Below are 26,976 nucleotides of genomic sequence, written 5' to 3'. Positions count from 1 at the left end.
TTGCATTTAGGTGACGAATTTTGTATGGATAAATGTACATTTAGAGTAGCATTTAGTGCTAAATGCGCTAAATGTGCTTTTACGCGTAATCAAAAACAGGCCATAACTCTAACTCCCAGTTAAACATCTTTATCGAAGTTATCGAGACACATCATATAAGATGTGATCGATAAAGCAGTTAACGTGCTTAACTGAAGGATGTACCTCCAGTTAGCGTTAACTAGACATGGTGCAAACGGCCCTAAGTGTTTATTGTGCTTGTACTTGTGTGAATGTGTTCTGTACATACATTTCCATTCTTATTTGACGTTAGTGTTGTTTTTGCCATTCTTTGGACTAAAAATTTTGGTTTTTTGCGTTCCTTTACTTTTTTGTCTGTTATTCTCTATTAGCGAGCGCATTTTGCTTACGCTTTGGCATTTTGATACTTTTCAGATTTTAGTCCAAAAAGATAAGGAATGAACCTTATGCAGGCCGAATTTTGATCCGATATTATCGATGTTTCAAATATATCGATGCATCGTTTGCCTCTTTATTTTCAGGATACAAAATCGTAGGTGATTAGTGAGAAAATGTCTGGACAGTGTGAGCCCTTAACTTTGTCCAAAGGTAATGCGCTTTTTCAGAATTTACCCTTAATAAATTAATTAAATGCATATACTTCTTTAGATATAAAACGTGCAATAGAATTGCTGGAAAAGTTGCAATCAAGTGGTGATTTTCCAACAACGAAGCTATCGGCACTACAAAAGGTTCTTCAAAGTGATTTTTTAAATGCTGTAAGAGAAGTTTATGAACACGTTTATGAAACGGTTGACATCCAAGGATCACTGGATGTACGGGCTTCAGCTACAGCCAAAGCTACTGTTGCCGCCTTTGCAGCAAGCGAAGGACACGCACATCCTAGAGTTGTGGAATTACCGAAGACCGAAGAAGGTATTGTTAAATCATAAAGTTTGCCCAGTTCGCCTTAGTAATATGTGGACGGCTCGGAGTAGTAGCGGGGTTGGCTTTCCAAAACGAAACCAATAGATATTTCAGCGAAAGTATAAGAAATTTCGTCATGAAACTTGCATGCCAACCTAATATGGGGAAATTTTAGAATGGTTTCCCGAGTCGGAATTAAGGAAAATGTGCGGGGTAGTGGGGGTTCTAAAGGGGGTCTATGTACAGTTTTAAAACGCGGAACCTTATAGTTTTCAAGTAATTTGTTATTAAAGTTTGTAATTTTGGGTGGGGTTTAGTAGCTCCCCAATTATTTCGGGCTATTCCGTCCAAAAGGGTATCTCGATCAAAAAAAATAAAAAATCCACACGGGAAATGTTTAGTACCACTCACCGTTTTTTGGGTGGGGGGCGGAGGGGGAGGGGGCGGGGCCCCCAAAACACCCCCCAATAGAAAGGAGACAGTCGCCGCTTTCTAAAAAGGGGAACCCCTCCCTTGGACTCCTCCCATAGGCACCTAGGGAACCGTTTGAAAAAGGGGGAAAAACGGATTTTTCTTAGGCAAACTGAGCAGTTTGAAGTGGAATATGACCCAACTAACAGAAACCGTGGGATTTTTTAATAAAAGAAATTATGCCAAATTAGATATGGGGGGATTTTGAATAAAGAATAAAAAGTTAATTAAAAATAGAAAAAAAAAGTTTTTATAAAAAAAAATGTTCTTTTTTAACAAATGTATTTTTGCGTAGAATTCCTTTCTACGTAAGCGGCCTTCGGCCGCACTTAGGGATTATAACCCTCAGGCAGTAGAATTCTCCTTTCTGTGTTGCCAAAGAAGGGGGGCTGAACACCTTTTGCACAGAACACTTTTCTGCGTAGGCGGCCTTCGGCCGCACTTAGGGATTATAACCCTCAGGCAGTAGAATTCTCCTTTCTGTGTTGCCAAAGAAGGGGGCCTGAACACCTTTTGCAGAGAACACCTTTCTGCGTAGGCGGCCTTCGGCCGCACTTAGGGATTATAACCCTCAGGCAGTAGAATTCTCCTTTCTGTTTTGCGAAGAAAAGGAGCTGAACACCTTTTGCAGAGAACACCTTTGTATATTTTTAATGCTTACTGGGTTATATCCTATCTTCTTTTGTCTCTCATTCTTTTGCATATTTTGGAGTTTGACAGCTGAACTCCGCCATTTAATTTGCATATGCAACCAAAGTCAGACGCGTGATTTTGAAGGTGTTTTTATTTAATGAATTGTGATGAATTGGTTAATATTAAAGTCGTAAAGCAAGTTATAACAAATCAAGTAAAGTGTAAAGTGAAGGGGAATACAAAAATATATTGGTAAAGTGGCTAATTTAAGCAGAATAGGAGTGATAAATGTACGCTAATTTCCGAATTTTACAAAAAAGGGCATATTTCAAACCCAATTTGTAAATAAATTAGTAACCAAAATTTACAAAAGTGAGTGTTAAAATATTGCGTCGACCCTTGACTACAAGTGTGTGAAATTTTTTTTTGGATCGGGCCACCGATTTGGACGGAATAGCCCGAAATAGTTGTGAGCGGTACTAAACCCCACCCATCCACACACTTGTAGTCAAGGGTGTGACCATTATTTTAGCACCCACTTTTGTAATTTTTGGTCACTAATTTATTTACAAATTGGGTTTGAAATATGCCCTTTTTTGTAAAATTCGGAAATAGCGTACATTTATACTTCTATTCTCCTTAAAGCAGCCACTTCACCAATATATTTTTGTATTCCCCTTCACTTTGCACTTTGCTCGATTAGTTATAACTTTCTTTACGACTTTAATATTAACCAATTAATCACAATACATTAAAAAAAAAACACCTTCAAAATCACGCGTCTGACTTTGGTTGCATATGCAAATTAAATGGCGGAGTTCAGCTGTCAAACTCCAAAATATGCAAAGAATGAGAGACAAAAGAAGATATTTTATAACCCAGAAGCATTAAAAATATACAAAGGTGTTCTCTGCAAAAGTTGTTCAGCTCATTTTCTTCGCAAAACAGAAAGAGAATTCTATTTTGTGAGGGTTATAATCTCTAAGTGTTCAGCTCCTTTTCTTCGCAAAACAAAAAGAGAATTCTACTTTGTGAGGGTTATAATCCCTAAGCGGCCGAGGGCCGCCTACGAAGAAAGGTGTTCTCTGCAAAAGGTGTTCAGCTCCTTTTCTTCGCAAAACAAGAGGATAATTCTACTTTGTGAGGGTTATAATCCCTAAGTGCGACCGAAGGCCGCCTACGCAGAAAGAAACTTTACGCAAACATTTGTTATAAAGAAATTTTTTTTTATAAAAACTTGTTTTTTCTATTTTAATTAACTTTTATTCTTTATTCAAAATCGCCCGATATCTAAATTGGCATAATTTCTGCTGCCATTTGCAAATATTCTCCATGTACTCTCATAATAATTAAACAACAATCAATTTTTCATAAAAAGCTGTAATATACTAAAAGTATTTATTTGTTTGATCGTGCACACTCTAACTGCGCATATATTGAGTGTAAATAACGTGTAAATTTAGTGGAAAGTGCATTATATATTGTAAAATATTGCCATACAAGTTGGTTAAAATTACAACCTTTTAACAACAAATTCTATAAAAACTATAAGGTTGCGCGCTTTGAAACTTCATACAGGGAACTATTAGACCCCCGACAGCCGGTTCTACGTGCCGGAATGACTCGGGTTTTACCCGACCAAGGCCTGTTGTTTCGGCGATCTAACCCCGTTTAGGTCGGCGAGGTATCTCAGAAATTGTTCGTCCATAGGGCTACATTCGCTACGCTTACTTCTGCTCAGGGCTGGCATCGGGTCAAACCCAGGGCCAGAAACCTACACCTGCTGTGTATGCCAGAGATGACTACACAACTCCACCTCAGTCAAGTGCAATGCTTGCGAGGGGTGGAGTAACCTCAGAGTCTGCTCAGAATTACGGACACATCGGCAGTGGTCCACGTCGTTTGTGCCCCCCTGCTGCTCAAACAGAGCAGCCTCCACGGCTAACCCCAGTCCACCTGAGCAGCCCAACACAAAACCACAGCACAACAACATAACACAATAGACCACTCGACAACCACGACAGACCACAGAACACACACAACCGCACCACCACCCACACGCCGCCGCCAACAACTCTTGGTTCCTCCTATAATCTGCACGGTATGTCAGACCAGGATATTTCGTGATGTGACATCAGTCAAGTGCAACACCTGCCTTGGCTGGTGCCCCTTTAGGGCATGTTCAGGTCTGCGCACCACGCGAGATTGGACGAGGAACTTCGAGGGCCCGTGTTGCACTGCGCGGTCGCAAACCTCAACTGCGACGCCACCCACCACCACCACAGGGCGGCAACAACCTCAGCAGCGCACACAACCAATGACGTCACGTCTACGCACATCTCTCACACCCCGCATTACCACACGTCTCCCGAACCACATGAAACTCGTTCAATTTTACTGCAACGGCCTTCAGAGCAAGATCGAGGAGATAACCGTCTTCATGGGAAGGCATGGTATATTGATAGCTGCGGTCCAAGAGACGAAGTTGCACAGCAATTCAACATTGTTGAATTGTGCCGGGTACAACTTGCACCTTCGAGATCGCGAGGGAGATAATGGTGGCGGCTTATCGTTCATCACGAACCACATCGTGCAGTATCGTCTTATAGAAGCAGACATCGACCGCAGGGATACCACCCTAGAATGTCAGGGCATTGCTATCCGGTCAGGCGATGTTGAGCTCGAAATATTCAACGTATACATACCCCCTGCCACCTGCTGCCCGGCAGGATATCACCCTGATATAGGTGCGCTCCTCCGTGGTGAAAACCGGATGGTAGTAGGTGACTTCAATGCGCACCACGATCTTTGGCACTTAGGCCCGTCAAACGATTGTAGCGGAACTGACTTTGCTGAGCAGATAGACGATTCGACATTTCGACAGGATTATGGGCAGCTGCTGCAGCTCGCCATACATACAATAGTCAGCGCTGGTCTGATAAACTGCATATGACGACCTATGCTGACTTTGGCATAAGACCATCTGCCCATAGTCATCACGATCGATAACCTATATCATCTTCTCTAAAGCTGACTGGGAAGGCTTCGCAGAATTTGCTGAAAACACCTTCGCTGCTCTCCCCACACCAACCGACGTCCACCTTGGTGAACGTAAGTTCCGCAGGGCTGTCAACGCTGCTGCAGCTCGCTTCGTACCGGAAGGATGTCTTACAGACCCACGTCTAAATTTCCCTGCCGAAGCGGCTGTTTTAACCGATGAGCGTCAGAGCCTTCGTCTGGCCGATCCCGAAATCCCCGTATCAGGGATCTCAACGCGGAGATTCTTCAACTAGTGAACGTACATAAGCGGAAGAAGTGGGAAGAGCATTGAAGACCTGTAACTTCACATCTGGTGTGAGTAAGCTTTGGTCAACCGTGAGGTCACTGTTCAATCCGACGAAGCACGACGACAGAGTCGAAATTTCTTTCGGCGACCATGCTTCGTCGGACCCGGAGCGATGCGCGAGCTATTTTAGCCGGCAGTTCATACTGCATCCTCCGGTGGACAAAGCCAAGCGTCGAGTGACCAGAAGGCTGCACAAACTGCCAACAACTTGTGCCCCCTTGCTTTCACTTGCGGTGAAGTTCAGGTGGCCATCGGGAAGGCGAAAGCCTGCAAAGCCATGGGTCCCGACGGAATATGCATGCTGATGCTGAAAAATTTGGGTCCTGTGGGAGTCGCGTACCTAAGTGAGGTCCTCAATTTGTCAATGCCCACTCTCATCATCCCAGACATCTGGAAGGTGGGGAGAGTGGTCCCACTGCTCAAACCGGGGAAGCCCGCCAACAAAGGAGATTCGTATCGACCGATAACACTCCTTTCCCCGGTAGCGAAGACACTTGAGGCCCTGCTGCTCCCGTGTTTCACGAACCACCTGACCCCAGCGAAGCATCAGTATGGTTTCCGTAAAGTGCACAGTGAAACAACAGCACTTAACGCCATAAATACTCAGATAACACGTGACCTTAACCGTAACCGTCCCTGTGAGAGAACGATTCTAGTAGCTTTGGACCTGTCAACGGCATTTGACACTGTCAGCCATTTCACGCTACTGGAAGATATAGAGGTTCCTTTCTCCCACAGAGGCTCAAACGGTGGTCGGCAAATTATCTGAGTGGTCGACACTCGTCGGTAATGTTTATAGACAAATCGAGCAAACTTAGGAAAATCAAACAGGGGGTTCCACAGGGTGGTGTGCTTTCCCCGCTACTGTTTAACTTTTACATTTCAAAGCTCCCTCAACCACCAGAGGGAGTCTCGATTGTCTCCTATGCCGACGGTTGCTCGACCATGGCGACTGGGAATGGAATTGATGAATTGTGTTCGAAAGTAAATGGACATCTTTCCGATCTTTCTCGCTTCTTCACAGCAAAGTGTCTAGCCCTCTCCCCTACGAAATCCTCTGCGACTTTGTTCACCACCTGGACGAAGGAGGTCAGGCTACTGCTGGGAAATCACGTCGATGACACATAAATTCCGACGGTGAATCACCCCAAAATACTCGGAGTAACATGTTTTATTGTCCGATCAGTTCGCAATTTATTAAATATTATGTTACCAGGCTAGTCAACAGTAACACTCGACAGCCTGCACTCCTTCTCTGCGCACGCTACCGGTGTTGTCAACAAAGTACAGAGCACCACTGTGGTCGCCGGGGACTAGTAGGACGCAGTGGATGCAGCTACAGACAGCACAGAACACCGTACTCAGGACAGCGACTGGATGCCTCCTGATGTCTGAACACCACCTCCATGACGAGAGGAAAATGCTCCCAATCAAGGAGCATAACATAATACTCGCCTAAGCACGTCAGGAGGCATCTATACGAACTGACGGACGAAGTCCAGAGGTTCATTAAGCAGCCTCTGCACCCGTCAGCATACCGACAGGCCCTGAACGATTACAACAACAACAAACTTAAATGCAGAATAGCTTCGATTTAAAAAAGAAAAAAACATATGGAGATCGATAGAGATCATTGAGGTGAGTAAAACGGTATATTTCTATCTCTTTTGTCCGATCAGTTCAAATTTATTTTATGTTTGTAGGCTAGTCTGATCTTTTCAGTTTTGGTGCGAATAAAACTACTTATTCCACTTTTCACCCGACGTTTCGCTAAAACTTTTTTAGCATCCTCAGGGGTAGTGTTTATTTCATCTGTTACAACAAATATACAAAAATACAAAAAAACACACACATTAAGTATTAACCGAAAAAACAAAAATGTATACATATATAACAACAAATTGAATTTAATGACAAACCAACTCACGTTGTTTAGATATTCAAACATAGATATGTATATGTATAAATACTTAATCACTAAGAAAGAAAATATATCCATACCACTTGATGTGGTAGTTTTGCCAGTACTGAAGACTTCATTTTTTTTCACTAGTTATGTATGCGGTCGCAATGTTGTCTGTATCTTCCTTCTTATTAATTGTCATTTCTCGTTTTTGCATAATTCTAAGGCTCTCTATTGTGTATCGAATCTGTTCTCTTCTTTCTTTGTCAATAATATTTGTATTCGCGAAATCAGCTGTGTGTCCACTTGTTAAAATGTGCCGTGATAATGCTGTACTGCTTTACCGTTTCCTTATGTCCGCTTCATGTTCGCCTAATCGAACACCTAAAGGCCGCTTCGTTGTCCCAATGTACACCTTTCCGCATGTTTCTGTTTCCTTCCCATTGCATTTAATTTCGTAGACTACGTTGTTTTGTTGGTGGACCTCCACTGGACATTTTGTTTTTGTATATATTCTCGAAAGTGTGTAATTAGATTTATATGCAAGTGCTGTGTTTTGTGTTTTTTGTTATGTTATGATCAAAATTATCGGTAAGATTGGGAGTGTATGTAACACTGAAGAATTTCTTTGCGCTTTTTGTTGTTTCTGAGTCCGATTGTGTGTTAGGGTGTTAAACACTACCCCTGAGGATGCTGTCGAGGACATGAGCGCCAATTTAATAGAATTTGACTAATCCTTATATGTTTTTTCTCATTTTTCATATTATGCGTGCGGCCGGCAACTTTGTCATTTATATTATTGTGAATTAATTTGGAATTTGGAAAGTTGGATTGCCTTGTTGTAAGCGGTGTCATGGGGTGACCTGTGCCCGCAATTAAGAAAGTTAAGTACTTCGTATTCAACTACCGCCGTGACCGCATCGCACTTGTTTTATCGGATTACCTTCTTTGATTAAGCCACTTGGGCAAAATTGAATTAATTTCTTCAAGTAGTATTGTATTGCTTAAATCTCGCGAATAAACAATTGTATATATTTGAATTAAATCCAAAATCCAATCGACTTTTCTTTATTGTGAATTTAGTCACTTGGCGCGCCCTGTGCTAAGATTTGTTACTCCCTCAATAAGCAACATGGTCCTTTGTCGCTAAAGGGCAACCCGCGACCGAACAAAAAAAAATACCCACAAAGCGAAGTGATCACAGTCAAAAAGAGAACTTAAAAGCGGCCGGTAGTTGCGCATTAATTGAAAAGCAAGCGGAAGTGAAAAACAATCAAATATAAAGAAATAGCGGAAAAACGAATAAAAATTACAGAAAAACCAAATTTAAACGCAAGTATAAAGTGAAGTGAACAAAAAGTTTATAAAATTGATACCTAAATCTATTGTGAAATTAACATATATATATACTGTGAAACAAAAACAAAAATAACAGCCAACTCTTATATAGCGGCACCTCAAACCGAGCATTAGGGTGGTTCGTCATACAAAAAATTATTAAAATTAAATAAAAGCACTGTGGAAAAGGAAAAGTGGGTGAATTGACGGAAAAACGTGGAAATAGCTGAAAATAAAAAGGTTAAAAAAGCGATTACCGGAATATTACCTGAAAATGAAAGAAGAATTACCTGAAAAGAAAAATTCAGTAAAAGCAAATAAATACCTGAAAAGAAAAGAAAATTCATTAAAAAGCAAATAAACACCTGAAAAGAAAAGAAAGTTCAATAAAAAGCAAACAATTACCTGAAAAAAAAAAGAATCTATAAAAAAAAAAACGAAAAAGGCGTATAAGTGTGGCAAAAAGTGTACTTGAAAAATAAAGTAAAACAAAAGGCTGAATACTGGAAAAAAAGTGTGCGAAAAAAGTGCGTACCTACTTACCAAAAAAAAAAAAAAATTGCTGGAAAAAAAGACCAAGATATCGAAAAAAGAACTGCATAGTTAAATAAAAAAGCTCACAGCTGAAAAAAATATATATAAAATTAAATTTAAAAAAAAACGGTACCTGCTGAAATAAAAATAAAGGCCCTACAAAAAAAAGGGAAGAGGCGAATCAAAAACCGGCTTAGCGGCAGTGAAGACCCCAGTACCAACAACAAAAGCGGATAGCAGCAACGGCAGCGACAGGATACAGGCCATTTCAGGCGGTACAGTCCCGACAAAAAAAACAGGTGGTACCCAGGAAGCAAGTAAGTGCACCATTTCACTACCCTAAACTTGCACATAAAAATATACATATATTACGTATGTAAATTTGTTAGCGGTTCCCCAGTACGGTAAATTGAAGTCGCTGAACTTCTAATTTACCGCAACTAAAGTCATATCTCCTCAAGAATACATATATCCCGACATATATGTACATAAATAAAAGTATATAATCCCGCGAAATATCACATTTCCCCTTCTCAAAACAAAAAAACCGCCATAAAATATACATACGTAATACAATTTACCCAATCTCAGTTTCACTGCCCCCTCATATTCACATACATAAGTCCCGAAATTTCTACATAGTATGTACATATATATGTGAGTTCTAGCGTTGCGCGCGAAGCAAATATTTACTAATCCAGATATATACATCAGCTCATTTGTCCCGTACGATACACGTACTTACATATGTACTTATATATACGAGAGTAGAAAATTCCACCAAGTCACGCACGTATATTAAAGAAGTACATAGCTACATACAGTACACCGTTTGTTCAGTTCCCCGCTATTACTCTGAAACCACTTGTTTCAGGCATACATATGTACATACTCACATATACGCACGACCCAGAAGCATAACACACGAAATTGTGTTTGCAATTAATTTGCTTTTAATTCTTGGTACCCGAAAAGAAACCTAAATCGCTTGTCTCTTGTCTCCTTCTTCCACTTATGCCATAGAGATTCCCCAGTTTCAAAGTGGAAAAAAAAATCCGATTCTGCTACAAAAATTTGCCACATACCTACATATAAATATATATATATACATACGTACATACTCACAAGCCGAAAAGACAAACGGTATACCCATTTACTTACGTACGTATACATAGTACTGCTCGCATATTTATCTATTTCGCTTCGCTCGCTCTCCAACCACCTTTTGCGCTTCCAAAATTTGCAACTCCAGCAAATACACATACGTACACATACGTACACACGTACATATATACAATTGGGCTCAGACGCGCTGAGACAATATACAGTAGAGGACAAGAAAATAGCACCAAGGTAGATACAGTAGAGCTCATAAAAATAGCACCACACAAAAAAAATTTATCAAACGTTAAAAAGTAGCGCAAATCAATATTTTAAATTGAAAAATAAGAAGTTGCTGAGTACATCTTGGTATCTCAAGACAAGATAAAAATATTTTTACGTTTTTCACCCTTTCACTCACGGTTTACTCCGTATTCCCCCAATTACCTCTTTAGAACCCAAAATGGAAAAGTAATCTCCCACTGATTCTGACTCAAGCCTTCAGGACTTCATTTTTGATAGTAATAGGCTAGAGTCATTTTATTCAAAATGGTCCAGCACACTTATAAGCGAACACACCCAAACGCTTTTAAATGTGAAGTTACAGCAACTTGACAAGTTATGGGATGCTCTAATAAGCTCATATAGAGCAGTATCCCGCTCTGAGCACTTCGCTGAATCTAGCGGATCAATTGAGCAAAAATATAATAAGTGCTCAGAAAGTTATGAGAACTGTAAGATGCAAATTTTAGACGGCTTACAACTTCTCGGGGCAAATTCCCAGTCCCAAACAGGCACCATTCTTCGAACTCCCAAGAAGTATTCCTCAAGGTACCACCGTGTGATACAGAAATTTTCCACGGTGGGTACGAAGACTGGCCGGCGTTCAGAGATATGTTCACGGCAGTCTATAAAAATCACCCCAAATTAACACCAGCCCAGAAACTATACCACTTACGGCAAAAAACCAGAAGTCAGGCAGGACAAATAGTCAAACAATTCCCTCTCACTGACGATAATTTTGAACTTGCCTGGGATGCCTTAAAGTCACGGTACGAGAATCGTAGGATATTGGTAGATAACCAATTAAAAGCGTTATTCAATATTCCCCCCATATATACAGAAAGTGGTGAACAAATCCAAAAAGTTCAGTCCACTATCAATAATTGCCTGTCAACCCTCTCAGCGCAAGGAATCCCAACCAGCAATTGGGACCCCATCCTTGTATATTTATGCTCTTCAAAACTGCCCAGTGAAACTCTATCTCTATGGGAGCAATCACTCAGCTCACGGAAAGAGTTACCACTTTGGGCAGATATGAATAAATTCCTCACAAGCCGGTATGAAGTAGTAGAAAGACTACATGCATATCGGCCAGGCAAACTAAAACCCCCTACCCCACATTTTACACCCAGAATGATGAACCAAAACTCGACGTTCATTAATAAAAGTAGAACTCAAAATTTTCATGTAGATCTAAATCAGCCGATCTCATGCAAACTCTGCAACTCAAGGCACCCAGGCATGAAGACATGTGTTAAATTTAAAGCAATGCCCGTATCTGACCGTGTAAGATTCATAAGAGAGAACAATTATTGTGAAAATTGCCTTTCTTACTCCCATTTAAAGAGTGATTGTACAAGCAGCTTCACTTGTGTATACTGCCAAAGAAAACATCACTCTCCTTTGCACTTCCCGCAAAAAACCCAGCAACCAAAACCCAATTCAAAACCCCAGCGAACAACGAGTCAGCTATCGACTCAGACTATTACGGATACTGAAGCGCCCACTTGCTCAAAATATACGACACATAAGCCACCGGAGAAAAGCGACGTAAATAAAGTGTCGTCTCATTTTTCGAGTACTAACGTCACAACCCTCCTCCCAACGGGGATAGTACCTATATATTGTTATGGCGAATATCATAATATTCGCGCTCTGGTGGATCAAGGCTCACAAAAAACGTTTGTATCATCCCGGATACAAAAACTCTTGCGCTTACCTATGACAGATGCTCTATTCGAGATTTCTGGCATGGGTGGAATGGTGGTGCAAAACTCAAAGAAAATGTGCGAAATCACACTGTGCTCAACAGATAGAAGCCAAGAAATAAAGACCCAGGCCATTATTTTGCCCCAATTGACCCACTTTCTCCCTACTTCAAATATCTCTCATATTAACTTAGAAGAGATAAAACGATTAAGGCTTGCCGTTCCCAACTGTTTCACCCCAAATAAGATAGATATGGTAATCGGCAGTGACCTAATCCCCCGAATTCTCCTACAAGGGCTGCAACAAAACATAAGCGGAAGTCTCATAGCGCAGAATACGATATTTGGATGGATTCTGAGCGGCCCAATCCTGGAGAAGATCTCCACCTTTACCACCCAGGTAACCGAACCCCAGGATGAATCTTTAAACTCACTGCTGAAGAAGTTTTGGGAACAGGAGGAAGTAGCAGTCACTCAACCCCGTTCCAGTGAGGAGGAGTTCTGTGAGGACCTGTATCGTCGCACGACAACCCGGCAGGCAGACGGACGATATACGGTGAAATTACCCGTCAAACCCGAATTTCCAGACACAATGGCTTTAGGTCACTCTCGACTAGCAGCGCAGCAGCAGTACATCAGCATCGAAAGGAATCTGGAGAAAAAGCCCGACCTTGGCAAAAAGTACGCAGAAGTTCTGGAAGAATACATCACCATGGACCATATGGAGCCCACCTCATCCCAAGAAGTCATCAAAGACGGTAAATACTTATCCTTTTATTTACCGCACCATGCTGTCATAAAACCCGACAGCAAAACAACAAAAGTACGCGTAGTCTTCAATGCCTCCAGAATATCCCACTCTGGAAACTCCCTCAATGACGTACTATACACTGGCCCAACCCTTCAAAACGACTTGATGCTCGTCATTCTCCGATGTCGCCTCTACAAGTTTGTTTTTAATGGCGACATCGAAAAGATGTACCGCCAAATTCTTGTCCACGAGGAAGATCAAGACTTCCAAAGAATCGTCTTTCGTAGGTCTCCAAATAAGCCCATAGAAGATTTTAGGCTGAAAACAGTCAACTTTGGCGTCAATTGCGCTCCCTATCTTGCAATCCGTACGCTTCATCAGTTAGCGCGGGATTGTCAAGACGAATTCCCGCTCGCCAGCAATATCCACCTACGCGAAACATACGTGGACGATATTCTCTCAGGCGGGCATAATATACAGTCCACTTTAAGCTCATTATCTCAAATTAAAGACGCCCTAAAATCTGCAGGCTTTCCACTACGAAAAATCACCTCAAACCACCCTAAAATCCTGGAATCAGTCCCAGATTCCGAGGTCCTTGATATTGATTTTCTCCAGTTTCAGGACACTAGCTCTACAAAAACGCTAGGCATAAAATGGAACGCGCTAACGGACTCCTTCTCTTACACGTACGATCCTGTTCCCGCTGCCACCTCGAGGACAAAACGGCAAATATTATCAGCGGTAGCGAAATTGTTTGACCCGGCAGGATGGCTAACGCCAATAATGATTTCCGCCAAAATGCTCCTTCAGCAACTATGGATGGAAGGAACTGACTGGGACGAGCAAGTAAAACCCAGCGCTTTCCACAAATGGAACACTCTGCGCGAAAATCTCCCCGCTATTAATGAAATTGTTATTCCCCGCTGGGTGCAATTCTCCCCTACTCACCGTGTACAAGTACACGGGTTTTCAGACGCCTCTGAAAAAGCTTATTGCGCCTGTGTCTACCTCCGAGTACAAATTGACGAAAACTCCTTCTCGTCACACATACTCGCAGCTAAAAGTAAGGTAGCCCCCCTGCAAACAGTCAGCCTCCCCAGACTTGAGCTCTGTGGAGCCGTCCTACTCTCCAAGCTGGTTCATCAACTCCACTCGCAACTAGATTTGCCTGCTCATGATTTATACCTCTGGTCAGATTCTTCCATTGTGTTGGCGTGGTTAGAAAAACCGCCGCACACTTGGAAAACTTATGTTGCCAATAGAATTTCGCTCATACTCCAAAATGTGAGCAATGCCACTTGGCGGCATGTACCTGGTGCAGAGAATCCTGCCGATCTAGGTACCCGCGGATGCCATCCCCAAGATCTCGCGACATGCGCATTATGGTGGAATGGCCCAGAATGGCTGCAAAAACTCCCCACTTCGTGGCCAAAAAACCCATCTCCACATTCGTCACTCCCAGAACAACGACGTATTGAATCCCTGCACACGATTGAATCGGTGGACATACTTAAGCGTTTTTCCTCCTTTGCTCGAGCATTGCGAGTAATCGCGTTTATGCATCGGTTTATAAACGCTGCGAGAAAATAGCCGATACCCACTTCTCTCCCCTTAACGCACGAGGAAATAAATCAAGCCAAACTACGCATTATCGGTCAGACCCAAAGCCAGTACTATATCAACGAAATCAGCTCATTAAATGCAGGGAAATCTATTAGCAAAAAAAGCCCAGTACTGACTCTGAATCCGATGGTGGATCGAGCTGGAATTATGCGCGTGAATGGACGTTTAGCTTACGCAGCTCTCAGTTACAATGAACGTCACCCGATCATAATTCCAGAAAATTCCAAGCTCTGTGCTCTGCTGCTCGACTTCCTCCATACAACTCTTCTCCACGCTGACAAACAGCTAATGATTCGAATGGTGCAGCAAGAATATTATATCCCCAAGTTGAAGCAAAAGATAAAAAAATGTGTTTTTCAGTGCAAGGTATGCACAATTTATAAACAAAGGATGCGTTCACAGATAATGGCCGCGCTCCCCCCCGAACGATCTACCTATACACTCCCCTTTCATACCACAGGTGTTGACTTTGCTGGACCATTTCTTGTGAAAACATCTACCCTCCGACGAGCTCCTCACGCAAGGCGTATGTGTGTGTATTCGTGTGCTTCTCAAAGAAAGCAGTACACTTAGAATTATGCTCAAGTCTGACCACTGAAGCGTTCAAAGCAGCTTTCACCCGATTTATCGGCCGCCGTGGAATCCCCAATAAAATCATGTCCGACAACGGAAAAACTTTCGTAGGTGCGCAGCGAACGCTGCAAAGAGAATTCTCCCAATTTCTCAAAGAATCGGCTACTGATATCGCTGAAAAATACGCAACCCACGGATTCTCATGGCAGCTCATCCCACCAGATGCTCCTCACATGGGCGGGCTATGGGAAGCTGCTGTAAAAAGCTTCAAAATTCATTTTACGAAGGTCGCAGGAAATCACAAGTTCACCTTCGAAGAATTCACCACCCTCCTTATCCGAATTGAAGCGGTGTTGAATTCAAGGCCGCTCTCCCCAATGTCTCAGGATCCCACTGATCTGTTGGCGTTAACGCCAGGACATTTCTTACGTGGTGCCCCACTACTCTCTTTGCCTGAACCCCACTCGGAAACCCTCTCATTGACGAACAAATGGCAAAAATTGAAGGTTATTCATCAGCAATTCAGTAATCGCTGGAAAAATGAATATCTAAAAGAACTCCACAAACGGCATAAGTGGAAGCGACAAGAACCTAACATTAAGGAAGGAGACCTCGTTGTAGTCAAGGACGACCTTCTACCCCCTAACGAGTGGAGACTCGGGCGCGTTGTGAAACTTCACCCAGGTCAAGATGCAAATGTTCGCGTAGCGGATATTCACACCCAAGCCGGAACCATCATGCGCAATATTGCAAAGCTATGTCTATTGCCCACTCTGTAGAATCTCTCTATCCGCCCTTCATGCTGTCACCAACTCTAGTTCCCATATATGCACCCCCAGTTCGCTCTAAAAATGACGTGACTAATTCATTTTTTTCGACGGTTTCTCCACAGATGGACAGACGTGAAATGGAAGTCAAGCAATGCCGCTTGTGCTGCCGCTACCACCCGCTTAGATTTTGCCACGCGTTCCGCGCTATGACGCCCGATGAGCGGTATGAATCCGCGCGAATACACAAATATTGTGTTAATTTGTTTGGCCACCTCGCATACCACAGGCGCATGTAGCTCAGCTGACAGCTGCCACCGGTGTGGGATGGCACACCACACCATGCTGCATCGTCCAACGGCATCGCCACCGGAACGCCATTGCCGCGCCAAGTCACGTACACAAGTCCCCCGCGGACCATCCACACTCGCCAGCCGTGTGGTCAAATCACCAGCAAGTCGGGCCCCAGGTGGCCGCAACCAAGTTGAACGGCGCATTCGGGACTTATTCGACCGGGCCAGGGTGACGCTCGAGAAGTTGCAGGAGTTGCTGCACGTTGCACCGGTGCAGGCGGGCCGGCATGTCGAGGACATGAGCGCCAATTTAATAGAATTTGACTAATCCTTATATGTTTTTTCTCATTTTTCATATTATGCGTGCGGCCGGCAACTTTGTCATTTATATTATTGTGAATTAATTTGGAATTTGGAAAGTTGGATTGCCTTGTTGTAAGCGGTGTCATGGGGTGACCTGTGCCCGCAATTAAGAAAGTTAAGTACTTCGTATTCAACTACCGCCGTGACCGCATCGCACTCGTTTTATCGGATTACCTTCTTTGATTAAGCCACTTGGGCAAAATTGAATTAATTTCTTCAAGTAGTATTGTATTGCTTAAATCTCGCGAATAAACAATTGTATATATTTGAATTAAATCCAAAATCCAATCGACTTTTCTTTATTGTGGATTTAGTCACTTGGCGCGCCCTGTGCTAAGATTTGTTACTCCCTCAATAAGCAACAGATGCTAAAAAAGTTTTAGCGAAACGTCGGGTGAAAAGTGGAATAAAGTAGTTTTATTCGACATAAAATACAGACATAAAATAAAATACGGAATATTTCGTTTCTTGTAGAAACAACAATTACAAAAGTAATTAAGGGTCAAAGTTCAATTTAAACAATTTTTTAAATCAAAATTTCTTAAAAACAAATGTATGGATTTTAAAGCTTTGATCTCAGCCGATAGGAAATTTAGTTCCCTTTAATTTGATATACATACATTATATATGCCTTGTTTAGTTTTCACAAACATCGAATTAATGTACGCAGAAAGGAATTCCGCTTCTCTTCTGCGACAACACAGAAAGGAGAATTCTACTTAAGGAGGACTATATTTATATCATATTAAAGGGAATCCGATTTCCTATCAAATGAGATCAAAATTTTGAAATCCATGCATTCGTTTTCAAAAAATTTTGATTTAAAGAATTGTTTAATTAGAACTTTGACCCTTAATAACTTCTGTAGTTGTTGTTTCCGCAAAAAAAATATACCGTTTCGTTCAGCTCAATCATCTCTATCGACCCCAATATTAATTTTTTTATTTGAGAATCGGAGCTATTCTGCATTTGTTCCAAACTTTTAATTCATAGCCACGCCACAATGTCAATTAAGCACAAACGTCAAATCGAAATGTCACGCAACACAAATCTTGGAATTTGAGTTAGCTTTTTACGCACGCCGGTCAATTTCGGGTTGTCCCATACAAGTTGTATGTGAATGAGAAATTTTTGACAGTAAACTGTCATGAATGTAAACTCTACATGAATATATCACTCTCACAAAGTAGTTGCTAATAGTATTTAAGAAATTTGTTGTAAAATAATCTTCACTACCACCCCCAAATTTTTGTACAAAATACCACTTTTCACTTATATTTTGTGTGATACACTATATTTTCAATGTACACGTGCGTATTTTATACTTGAAATATATATATACAGTATATTTTGCCTTGCTGCCTTTATGCTTAAGTGCACATTTAAGATACCTACCCTAAAATGCGCACCAGCGGCATTATTTTTAACATTTATAAGGAAACTCCTCCGATAGGTGCATTCAACATACCTGCACATTGGCAATACCTGCCTTAAAAATTGTGCAACTATTATTAACTATCAAAGAAAGTATTAGGTTTACCTGGCCCTACAATTACCTAATTTTAAAGCTTTTATTTATTTTGCTCATCTCGCAGAACAACGAAAATGGCTATCAATTAATGTAGTTATGTAGATAATTAGATACCATTCGGTAAAAATTTCGCTTGCAGTAATTTCTACGTGGTAAGTGCTCCTCCATTATTTGGTTTCATAGGGATTCGGATACCTTCCTCATTGAATTAGTAAAGAAAATTCGCTTAAGCGCTTTTTTCGGTTAAGTGCACAAGTTTTTCGTGCAAAGGAGGATGGGCAGCTAAGCAAAATATACTGTATATATTCATCAATTAATTAAGTAAAACGTGTTTATAAATTTGTTCACGCGTTTTAGCACTTTTCACAAACAAACAGAGATAACAATGGTCGCGTTCATAAGACGTAGCTGTTTAGCTCATCTGCTACGAAACTGCTAGCAACTGTTGAACCCAACAATTACGTCTTAGAAACGGCTTGATGAATATGCTGCCAAATGAACAGCTGATAAATGTAAACAAATGAAATTGCAACAAATACGTAGAAACGTAGTATTATTATAAAATATTTTAGTTACTTTATCACGTCAGTAATATAAAATATAATAAATTTGTTCGCAACTGCCACCTAACAAAGCGGCGTTAAATTTAATATAAGCGGCGTAAGTCTTTTCGATCAGCTGTTTAGGCTAAGTCCAACACGTTGAGTTCAGGTAGCGTAAAAATTTTCCGCTGGAAAAAATTGCGTAAAGTTGCCAACTGTTGGGCTGAGCTTAACTACTCAACTGTGGGTTTCTAAGACAAACAGCCAACGGTTTCCCAACAGCTACGACTTATGAACGCGCCCAATGGCCGACAGTAAGAGGGCATGTGTGCTGCCATACTTCTCGACGCTATAAGATACATCTATAAACCGTATTATTTTCGTTTTTATTGATTCTTTAATTTTTTAATATAGCTCCATATATTTCGAAAATTTATAATAAAAAATCGCATTACAAATTTCCGCCTGCTGGGCTTTTTACTATAAAATCGAGAATAATGCGTTTGCGTTTTTTCGCTTGAAAAATGTTAAATACTCATTTGCACAAGACATTTTTATATACACATTTTTATATTTCATTTCATTTCATTTATTAAGAGAAAAGGCATTAGTACAATAAGATCATAGATCTTTTATAGTACAAAACAGAGGTTAAAAATACCAGTAAAACAAAATACATACAGATTACTTAAAACAAAAATAAAATAAAATATATATCACATTATACATATGTAGCAAAGATCAACACAGATGACAAGAGAAAGTTAAACATTTAGATAGCGAAACCCAGACTCACAGAAAATAAATAAATATTTGGTTCAGCGAGAGTACGTATAGATGGTGTTCTTAAAGTTGCTTTTATTTAATCCACTCCGAACGGAGGTAGGGATAGAATTCCAGAGACGAATAACATTGACAAAGAATAGCCTTGCAGAGGTTAGATAATTAAATGATGGTTATATACAAGACATTTTTATAAAACACCCAGTAACCATAATAGATATCACTGGGGCGGCAGCCCCAGGTTTACCATGTAGAAAGGCAATTCTAGTTACCTCATCCTTTCCCAAGGCTAAATCACTGGGGCGGTAGCCTCAGATGTGCACACCAAAAGGAGAATTCTATTTGGTAAGGGTTATAATTCTAAAGCTCGGCCAAGGGCTGCCTACGCAGAAAGGAATTCTACGCAAAAATACTGTGGACGCAAGTGAAAATTGTCATTTTTGGACATTTTTCTAAGGGGTCCCTAGGGAACTATAGGGGGTCTAGGTGGTCGGGGGTTGCATTTTTATCAACGGCGGTTCATGCCCTCTCCAAAAAGGTCGGTTGGAGGTGCCACGCCCCGTCCCCCTCCGCCCACCACGCACACAACGATCGGAAGGAAAGTTTCCCCAAAATTTTGCCCGGTGGCGCTTTTTATTATAAAACCATACTTCGATAAATTATGAAAATTTTTAATAAAAAATCGTGGGGTTTTAATAAAACATTATGTGCATTTTTTATTGCTTCCGTTTTGTGTTTTTTTTTGGAATTTTTTGGTGTGTATGGCAGCACCGATATTTTAGTTCAATTGGTGTACAAAGGAAAAAGTGAGGTTGAATTCGGTATTTTTTGCAACTTTAAATGCGAATTACTTAAAAACTTTAAGCCTCCGGAGGGTATGGTCTTCAGATTTAGAATCTGAAAAAGCTCCTCTATACTCCCTAATATTTTTTTTTTCAAAGCCTGGATCCGATTTGGAAAACTTACCCCCTTTAGCGGAATCAGCTCAAAAATTGACGGAACAATTCAAGAGGGGTATCAATCAATTGGTTTGTTCCAGTACACTAGGACATAGTAAGAAATAGTATGAAATTACTGGAAGTCGTTCCCGTACGCAAGTCACTGGGAACACTTTTCAGCGAGTAAGAGCCAGTGTGTGATTTTTTGTAAAAAATTCTCTTATTTATCGATGTTTAGAATTTTTTGAAAAAAGCACCGCATTATTTATCGAATTATTGTTTAAAAAAAACCCTGCAGGCGAATCCGCACTTAGGGATTATAACCCTCACTAAGTAGAATTCTCCGTTTTCTGGTTTGCGAAGAAAAGGGGCTGAACATCTTTTGCAGAGAACATCTTTCTGCGTAGGCGGCCTTAGGCCGCGCTTAGGGATTATAACCCTCACTAAGTATAATTCTTTTTTAGTTTTGCGAAGAATAGGGGCTGAACACCTTTGCCAGAGAACACCTTTCTAGTTCAAAATGGCTCCTCGGCGAGTATGGTCGTGTTGACCTGTCGAGTTTTGTGAAAGCAAATATCTGATTAATTTTTCACATAAAAATGAAGTCGGTTCATTAAATATAAAATTATAAGTTTTAAAACAAGAAAAGATAATGCTACATAAATAAATGTGTGTACATAAATACATATATGAAATGGAAACGAGTTCTTTTCTCATATGTGAATAATATCTAGCCACAGATATATCTAGTTATATTATTCACATATGAGAAACTCGTTCCATTTCCACGAGTATGCTCGTCGTCGAGGAGCCAATTTCAACTAAAAAATAAATAAATTAATTGTTAAATTATTGTGAGAATACATGCAGAATATTTGCGAATGACAGCAGGACTGTCATATTCGCCTTTTTCGGCAACACAGAAAGGAGAATTCTGCGTAGTAAGAGTTTTAAACCCGAAGTGCGGCCGAAGGCCGCCTACATATAAAGGCGTTCTCTGCAAAAGGTGTTCAGCCCCTCTTCTTTGGCAACACAGAAAGGAGAATTCTACGTAGCACAATTGCTCGTAAGCATGAGGACTCTTTTGTCAATCTAATTGACGCAATAAAATATACATACAAGCCTTAAAAATGTGTTTTTGTATTTTCTGGGGGAATATGACCCCAAACCCCTACTATTTATTTAAGTCTGAACAAAAGAACCTTATCGTATTTTCCTTTTAATCGTATTTTTTTTTGTCTTACTTTCGTCGCTTGGTTTTTAGGTGTGCCAACACAGTCCTTGCTGTCATTTGCAAATATTCTGCATATACTACCATAATAATTTAACAACAATAAATTCTTCATAAAAAATATACTATGGTCAGTGGTAGCAAGACAAACTTTTGTTTGGCAAATTAAATGGCGGCTGCGTAGTTTGCTCTGAGATGGTTATGTCGAGTTTGGCACAGGATTGCACGCTGATTGTGGTTTTCATAGCTATTGCCAACACGAAATAAACACCCCTATGCTGTAATCCGAAAGTTCGTAGTTACGATTTCGTAGCTCCGTTCCGAAAATTCGAAAATTGGTATGCTGTAATCCGATAGTAACTATCAACGGCGTTGCCAACTAAAATAGTGAAATTCGAAGTTCTTAATCAGCTGCTTTGACAGAAACAAATCAAAATAAATATAATCGCAAGTGAACAGTGAAATTAAAAAAAAAATTGTTTAATCGTATTTGAAAAAGCTTTTCCTTAATTAGGTAAAATAGAATGGATTCAGTGGCCGGTGCACTTGTCTCAGGAGTAAGAACATGCTGCAGTCAACTGCTGCATTAATATACAAAGGAGATTGCTACGAGACAGTTCTGGTCCATTTAGCTTAAATGATAAAATGTAAGTTTTATAATTGATTTCACTGATACACATATAAATTAATCGTTTAAATGTTTAAAGATTTGTAAAAAATGTCCGCCTCAACAAAGACGCATTTAAAAGCGTTTTAACAATTATGGAGGAAGAGCTTGGGCAAAGTGTAAAATCATCATCGGTGACTCCTGTAAGTAGATTGATGACAGTTTTGAGGTTTTTCGCTGAAGGAAGCTACCAACACGGTGTTGGGAAAGATTTTGATGTGGGGTTGGCGCAATCAACGTTCTCAAAAACATTGACAAAAACTTTAAAGATCTTGGAACGCCGACTGTGCCCAGTATGGATTAAATTGTCAATGACGGAGGAGGAGAATAAACGAGCCAAAATGTGGTTTTACAGGAGAACCCAATTCCCTGGCGTTATTATGTGTGTGGACGACACGCACATTAAAATACTTCCTCCTGCAGGCGAACCGTATTTGTACTACAATCGTAAGGGATACTACAGCCTAAATGCAATGGTGGTAAGTAAAACCACAAGAGCAAAGTGATTTTGTACGTGCAATTTATCGTAAATTTATTAAATAGATTTGCGATAACAAGATGCAAATAAGGTGTGTTGATGCTCGGTTTCCAGGCAGTAGCCACGACTCACATGTGTGGAATGTAAGCGCGCAACATAGTCGAGAGAGTCATCGGCGTTTTGAAAAATAGATTTCGATGCCTGCTAAGTGCTCGCCAACTACATTATTCGCCCCAAAAAGTGGTACAAATAATTAATGTGGTATGCGCATTGAATAACATGTGCATCCACTACGACGTAGAAGATAATACACCTGGTATTATGGATGATGAATATCAAGATGTAAATGAAGAAGAAGCGCCATCAGAATTTTCCAGAGAAGCGTCAGACATAAGAATGCGAATTTTGAGATCATTACCTAACTAATGAAAACAATCCCATAACTTTGTACTTCATATTTATTTGATATAAAAAATTTAAAATAAATTCAAACTAAAATTAAAACTAAATATACAAAAAAAACAGGTGTTTTCTTAAATCTAATAGTTTGTACATAAATACAGTTATCACAAGCGTTAGTTCATCTCTTAAGTTCAGTTCTTTTCTTAAATCTAATAGGTTTATACATATATCACAAGCGTTAGTTCATTTCTTTAGTTCAGTTCTTTTCTTAAACTAATAGGTTTATACATATATCACAAGCGTTAGTTCATTTCTTTAGTTCAGTTCTTTTCTTAAATCTAATTGTTTATACATATATACAGATATCACAAACGTTAGTTCACTTCTTTAGTTCAGTTATATTCTTAAATCTAATAGACCTAAATCCAATAATCTTTAAATAAAAAAAATTAAATAATCAGCAGTTCAGTGCAAAATTAAATTAAATTCAAAAATAAAGAAATCTCAAAAAAATGTATCCATTACTTAATTTTTTCTGGCTTCTTCCTTGTATCCGCAGTAATTTTTCCTGCAAATCAAGCTCCATTCTTTTAAGGGACTCGATTTCAATATTTGCCTCTTTAATTCACGCAATTTTTCCTTTTTCATGTCATGCATGTTTTCTTGTACTTGGTACATGCGTCGCACGTTATCTGCCAGCTCGTTTGCAGACTCAGCCTGGCGTTCCAAAAAGGCCAAACTTTTTTGGTAGTAGCTTCGTTGCAAATTTATTTGCTCCTGTACCAAAGTGGCCGTGTCGTTTTTTTTACCGGAGGGGAACGCCTCTGCACATTGGCATTGTCTGGCTCAGTTGGCATATGAATGACTGCCGCAGGTTCCAACACCGGTTGGGTAACCGTCTGTGTTGTTACCACACCAAAAGAGACAGGTCCATTGATCCCCGATGTGGAAGGGTGCAAGCCCGTCAACTCTATCACTTTTTCCTCCAACTCATTGAAATTGTGCATTCTGTTGGGTCCACCACCAGTTGCCCTCGCCGTTGCTTTATTGGCGGAGAGCTTTCTTTTAATGTAGCACTTATAATCGAGCCATATCTAGAAATAGTATTGATATAAGGAAAACAATGATAAAAAAATTTTGTGCTCTTAAAATTTTATCCGCACATTTTTCCAGCTGGATACATCTTTTGCCTAAGCTGTTTAGCTGCTGAGCGACGCTTTCCCAAAACTCCTTTATATCCTCTTTAGCTCCTTTTGCAAAGCCGCGAGCAATGTCCGGCCTTTCGGTCATGCATTCTACCATTTTTTCGTATTGCGGCCGATTTTTTGTGATCTTCGACCTGATAATTTTGTAAATATTTAACGATAATCCATTTTTTCCATTCACACTTTAACTTACATATTTTTTCTTTTATACACTTTATTTTATTGATATTTTAAAAGAATTCGCTTCGCTCTGCCACCAGTTGCTCTTCGTAGAAAATTTCCGACAAATACATACAAATTACAGCTACGTCGGATTCAGGCATACCAACATTACGAATTTCGAAGATGGTCTCCGAATTTCGAAATTACGATACGGCAACGCGGATTGTAGCATACCAATTTTAAGATTCGTAGCAAAATCGAATCTACGACGGATAACAGCATAGGGGTGAAAAATTTCAGATGTACATATCGTGCACAAATTAATATTTTTTATGATATTGTGTAGGCTATTAACTGTGCCCTAAGCTTTGAAGCTTCTACAGCATAAATTCAGTTCTCTGTCATTCGGTATCACTGCAATTTTTGTGTATAACAATAATTACCTACAATGTTTGTGTACGGCAACACTAATTTTACTGCACTTTGGCCCAACAAAATTAGTTTGCTGTGAGCGTTGTTGTTGTTGTTGTTGTAGCGGCTACAACAACCCCGCCCAGATCGGTTGGTATCTCAATCGTTGTCGTCAAGTTCCACTAACGGCAACCCAGGAAGCGTGCAGCTTCTGTGGGGTTTGTCCACAGGGTCAAGGCCGTTAGGGTTGTCGGGTTTTCCGGGCATGCGAAGAGATGTTTCGAGTCATGTGGGGTCTCTCCGCATGCCGGACACTCATTCGGCACATCCTCATTCAACCTACTCAAGTAGGAGTTCAACCTGCTGCAGTAGCCGGAGCGAAGTTGAGCGAGTGTTGTGCGTGTGCCTAGAACGGCATTCACAGGTCTAGAGTCTACATAACTCGAGACTGAGTCCCTGTGAATGCCGTTCAGGGCCTGTGTGTAAGCTGTCGGGTCCAGAGGTTGCTTGATGAACCTCTGGACTTCGTCCGTCAGTTCATATAGATGCCTCCTGACGTGCCTAGGCGAGGGCTCCTCTGCAAGCAGCTGTCTGCTTGGGTGGCCACTTCTGTGGCTCCCGATCAGGAACTGCTTGCAGAGCATTATATTATGCTCCTTTACAGGTAGCATTTGCGCCTCGCCGTGCAGGTGGTGTTCAGGCGACATCAAGAGGCATCCCGTCGCTGTCCTGAGTGCGGTGTTTTGTACAGTCTGTAGCTTCTTCCACTGCGTCCTACTAGTCCCTGGCGACCACACTGGCGCTGCGTAGTTCAAAACCGGCCGGCCTATTGCCTTGTATGTTGCCAGCAACGTTTCTTTGTCTTTGCCCCAAGTACTGCCGGCTAGCGACTTGAGGACCTTGTTGCGGCTCTGTACTTTATTGACAATAGCGGTTGAGTGCGCAGAGAAGGAGAGCAGGCTGTCGAATGTTACTCCGAGTATTTTGGGGTTATTCACCGTCGGAATTGGTGTGTCATCGACGTGAATCCCCAGCAGTAGCCTGACCTCCTTCGTCCAGGTTGTGAACAGGGTCGCGGAGGATTTCGTAGGGGAGAGGGCTAGACACTTTGCAGTGAAGAAGCGAGAAAGTTCGGAGAGATAGCCGTTTACTTTCGAACACAGGTCATCAATTCCATTCCCAGTCGCCATGATCGAGCAATCGTCGGCATAGGAGACAATCGAGACTCCCTCTGGTGGTTGAGGGAGCTTTGCAATGTAAAAGTTAAACAGTAGCGGGGAAAGGACACCACCCTGAGGAACCCCCTGTTTTATTTTTCGCTGCTTACTCGTTTTGTCTCTAAACATTACCGACGAATGTCGACCACTCAGATAATTTGCCGACCACCGTTTGAGCCTCTGTGGGAGAGAGGAGGCCTCTATATCTTCTAGTAGCGTGGAATGGCAGACGGTGTCAAACGCCTTTGACAAGTCCAACGCTACTAGAATCGTTCTCTCACAGGGACGGTTACGGTTAAGGCCACCAGTTATCTGAGTGTTTATGGCGTTAAGTGCTGTTGTTGTACTGTGCACTTTACGGAAACCATGCTGATGCTTCGCTGGGGTCAGGTGGTTTGTGAAGTACGGGAGTAGCAAGGCCTCGAGTGTCTTCGCTACCGGGGAAAGGAGTGTAATCGGACGATACGAATCTCCTTTGTTGGCAGGTTTCCCCGGTTTGAGCAGTGCGACCACTCTCCCCACCTTCCAGATGTCTGGGATGATGAGAGTGGCCATTGACAAGTTGAGGACCTCCGTTAGGTACGCTACCCCCGCAGGACCCAAATTTTTCAGCATCAGCATGCATATTCCGTCGGGACCCATGGCTTTGGAGGCTGTCGCCTTCCCGAGGGCCACCTGAACGTCACCGCAAGTGAAAGCAAGGGGGGCACAAGTTGTCGGCAGTTTGTGCAGCCTTCTGGTCACTCGACGCTTGGCTTTGTCCACCGGAGGATGCAGTATGAACTGCCGGCT

At 41.2% G+C, this 26,976-nt stretch overlaps 3 protein-coding genes across 3 annotated transcripts in view; all 3 read left to right on the top strand.

Annotated features, from left to right (window-relative positions):
• Positions 1–225: 225 nt before the first annotated feature.
• Positions 226–26,976, top strand: part of LOC118748327 (protein lin-7 homolog C) — a gene marked incomplete at its 3' end in the record, with an annotated part of 54,441 nt that continues 27,690 nt past the window's right edge. The window contains 3 exon segments of the mRNA XM_036482705.1: positions 226–308; positions 543–609; positions 670–936. Coding sequence (XP_036338598.1) covers positions 573–609; positions 670–936 — 304 coding nt within the window.
• LOC118748348 lies at positions 9,103–16,900 on the top strand. Its single transcript, XM_036482724.1, has 2 exons — positions 9,103–9,469; positions 16,087–16,900. The coding sequence occupies exon 2, from the start codon at positions 16,181–16,183 to the stop codon at positions 16,580–16,582; it is 402 nt and encodes a 133-aa protein (XP_036338617.1). The 5' UTR covers positions 9,103–9,469; positions 16,087–16,180; the 3' UTR covers positions 16,583–16,900.
• On the top strand, positions 22,300–23,304 carry LOC118748338 (putative nuclease HARBI1). The gene is made up of 2 exons (XM_036482714.1): positions 22,300–22,788; positions 22,853–23,304. Exons 1-2 carry the CDS (start codon positions 22,405–22,407, stop codon positions 22,976–22,978), a joined length of 510 nt encoding a protein of 169 aa, XP_036338607.1. The 5' UTR covers positions 22,300–22,404; the 3' UTR covers positions 22,979–23,304.

The sequence above is a fragment of the Rhagoletis pomonella genome, unplaced genomic scaffold, assembly GCF_013731165.1.
Source record: "Rhagoletis pomonella isolate Grant_MI unplaced genomic scaffold, Rhpom_1.0 Rhpom_scaffold_00001, whole genome shotgun sequence".
Classification (NCBI taxonomy): domain Eukaryota; kingdom Metazoa; phylum Arthropoda; class Insecta; order Diptera; family Tephritidae; genus Rhagoletis; species Rhagoletis pomonella.
This window is presented reverse-complemented; position numbering and strand designations above follow the sequence as displayed.

Bases quoted from the DNA above. Each gene is read 5' to 3' on its own strand.
- LOC118748348 (XM_036482724.1), top strand. From the start codon at position 16,181: ATGAGCGGTATGAATCCGCGCGAATACACAAATATTGTGTTAATTTGT.
- LOC118748338 (XM_036482714.1), top strand. From the start codon at position 22,405: ATGGAGGAAGAGCTTGGGCAAAGTGTAAAATCATCATCGGTGACTCCT. The intron at 22,789-22,852 runs GTAAGTAAAACC...TTTATTAAATAG, and splicing joins ACAGCCTAAATGCAATGGTG to ATTTGCGATAACAAGATGCA.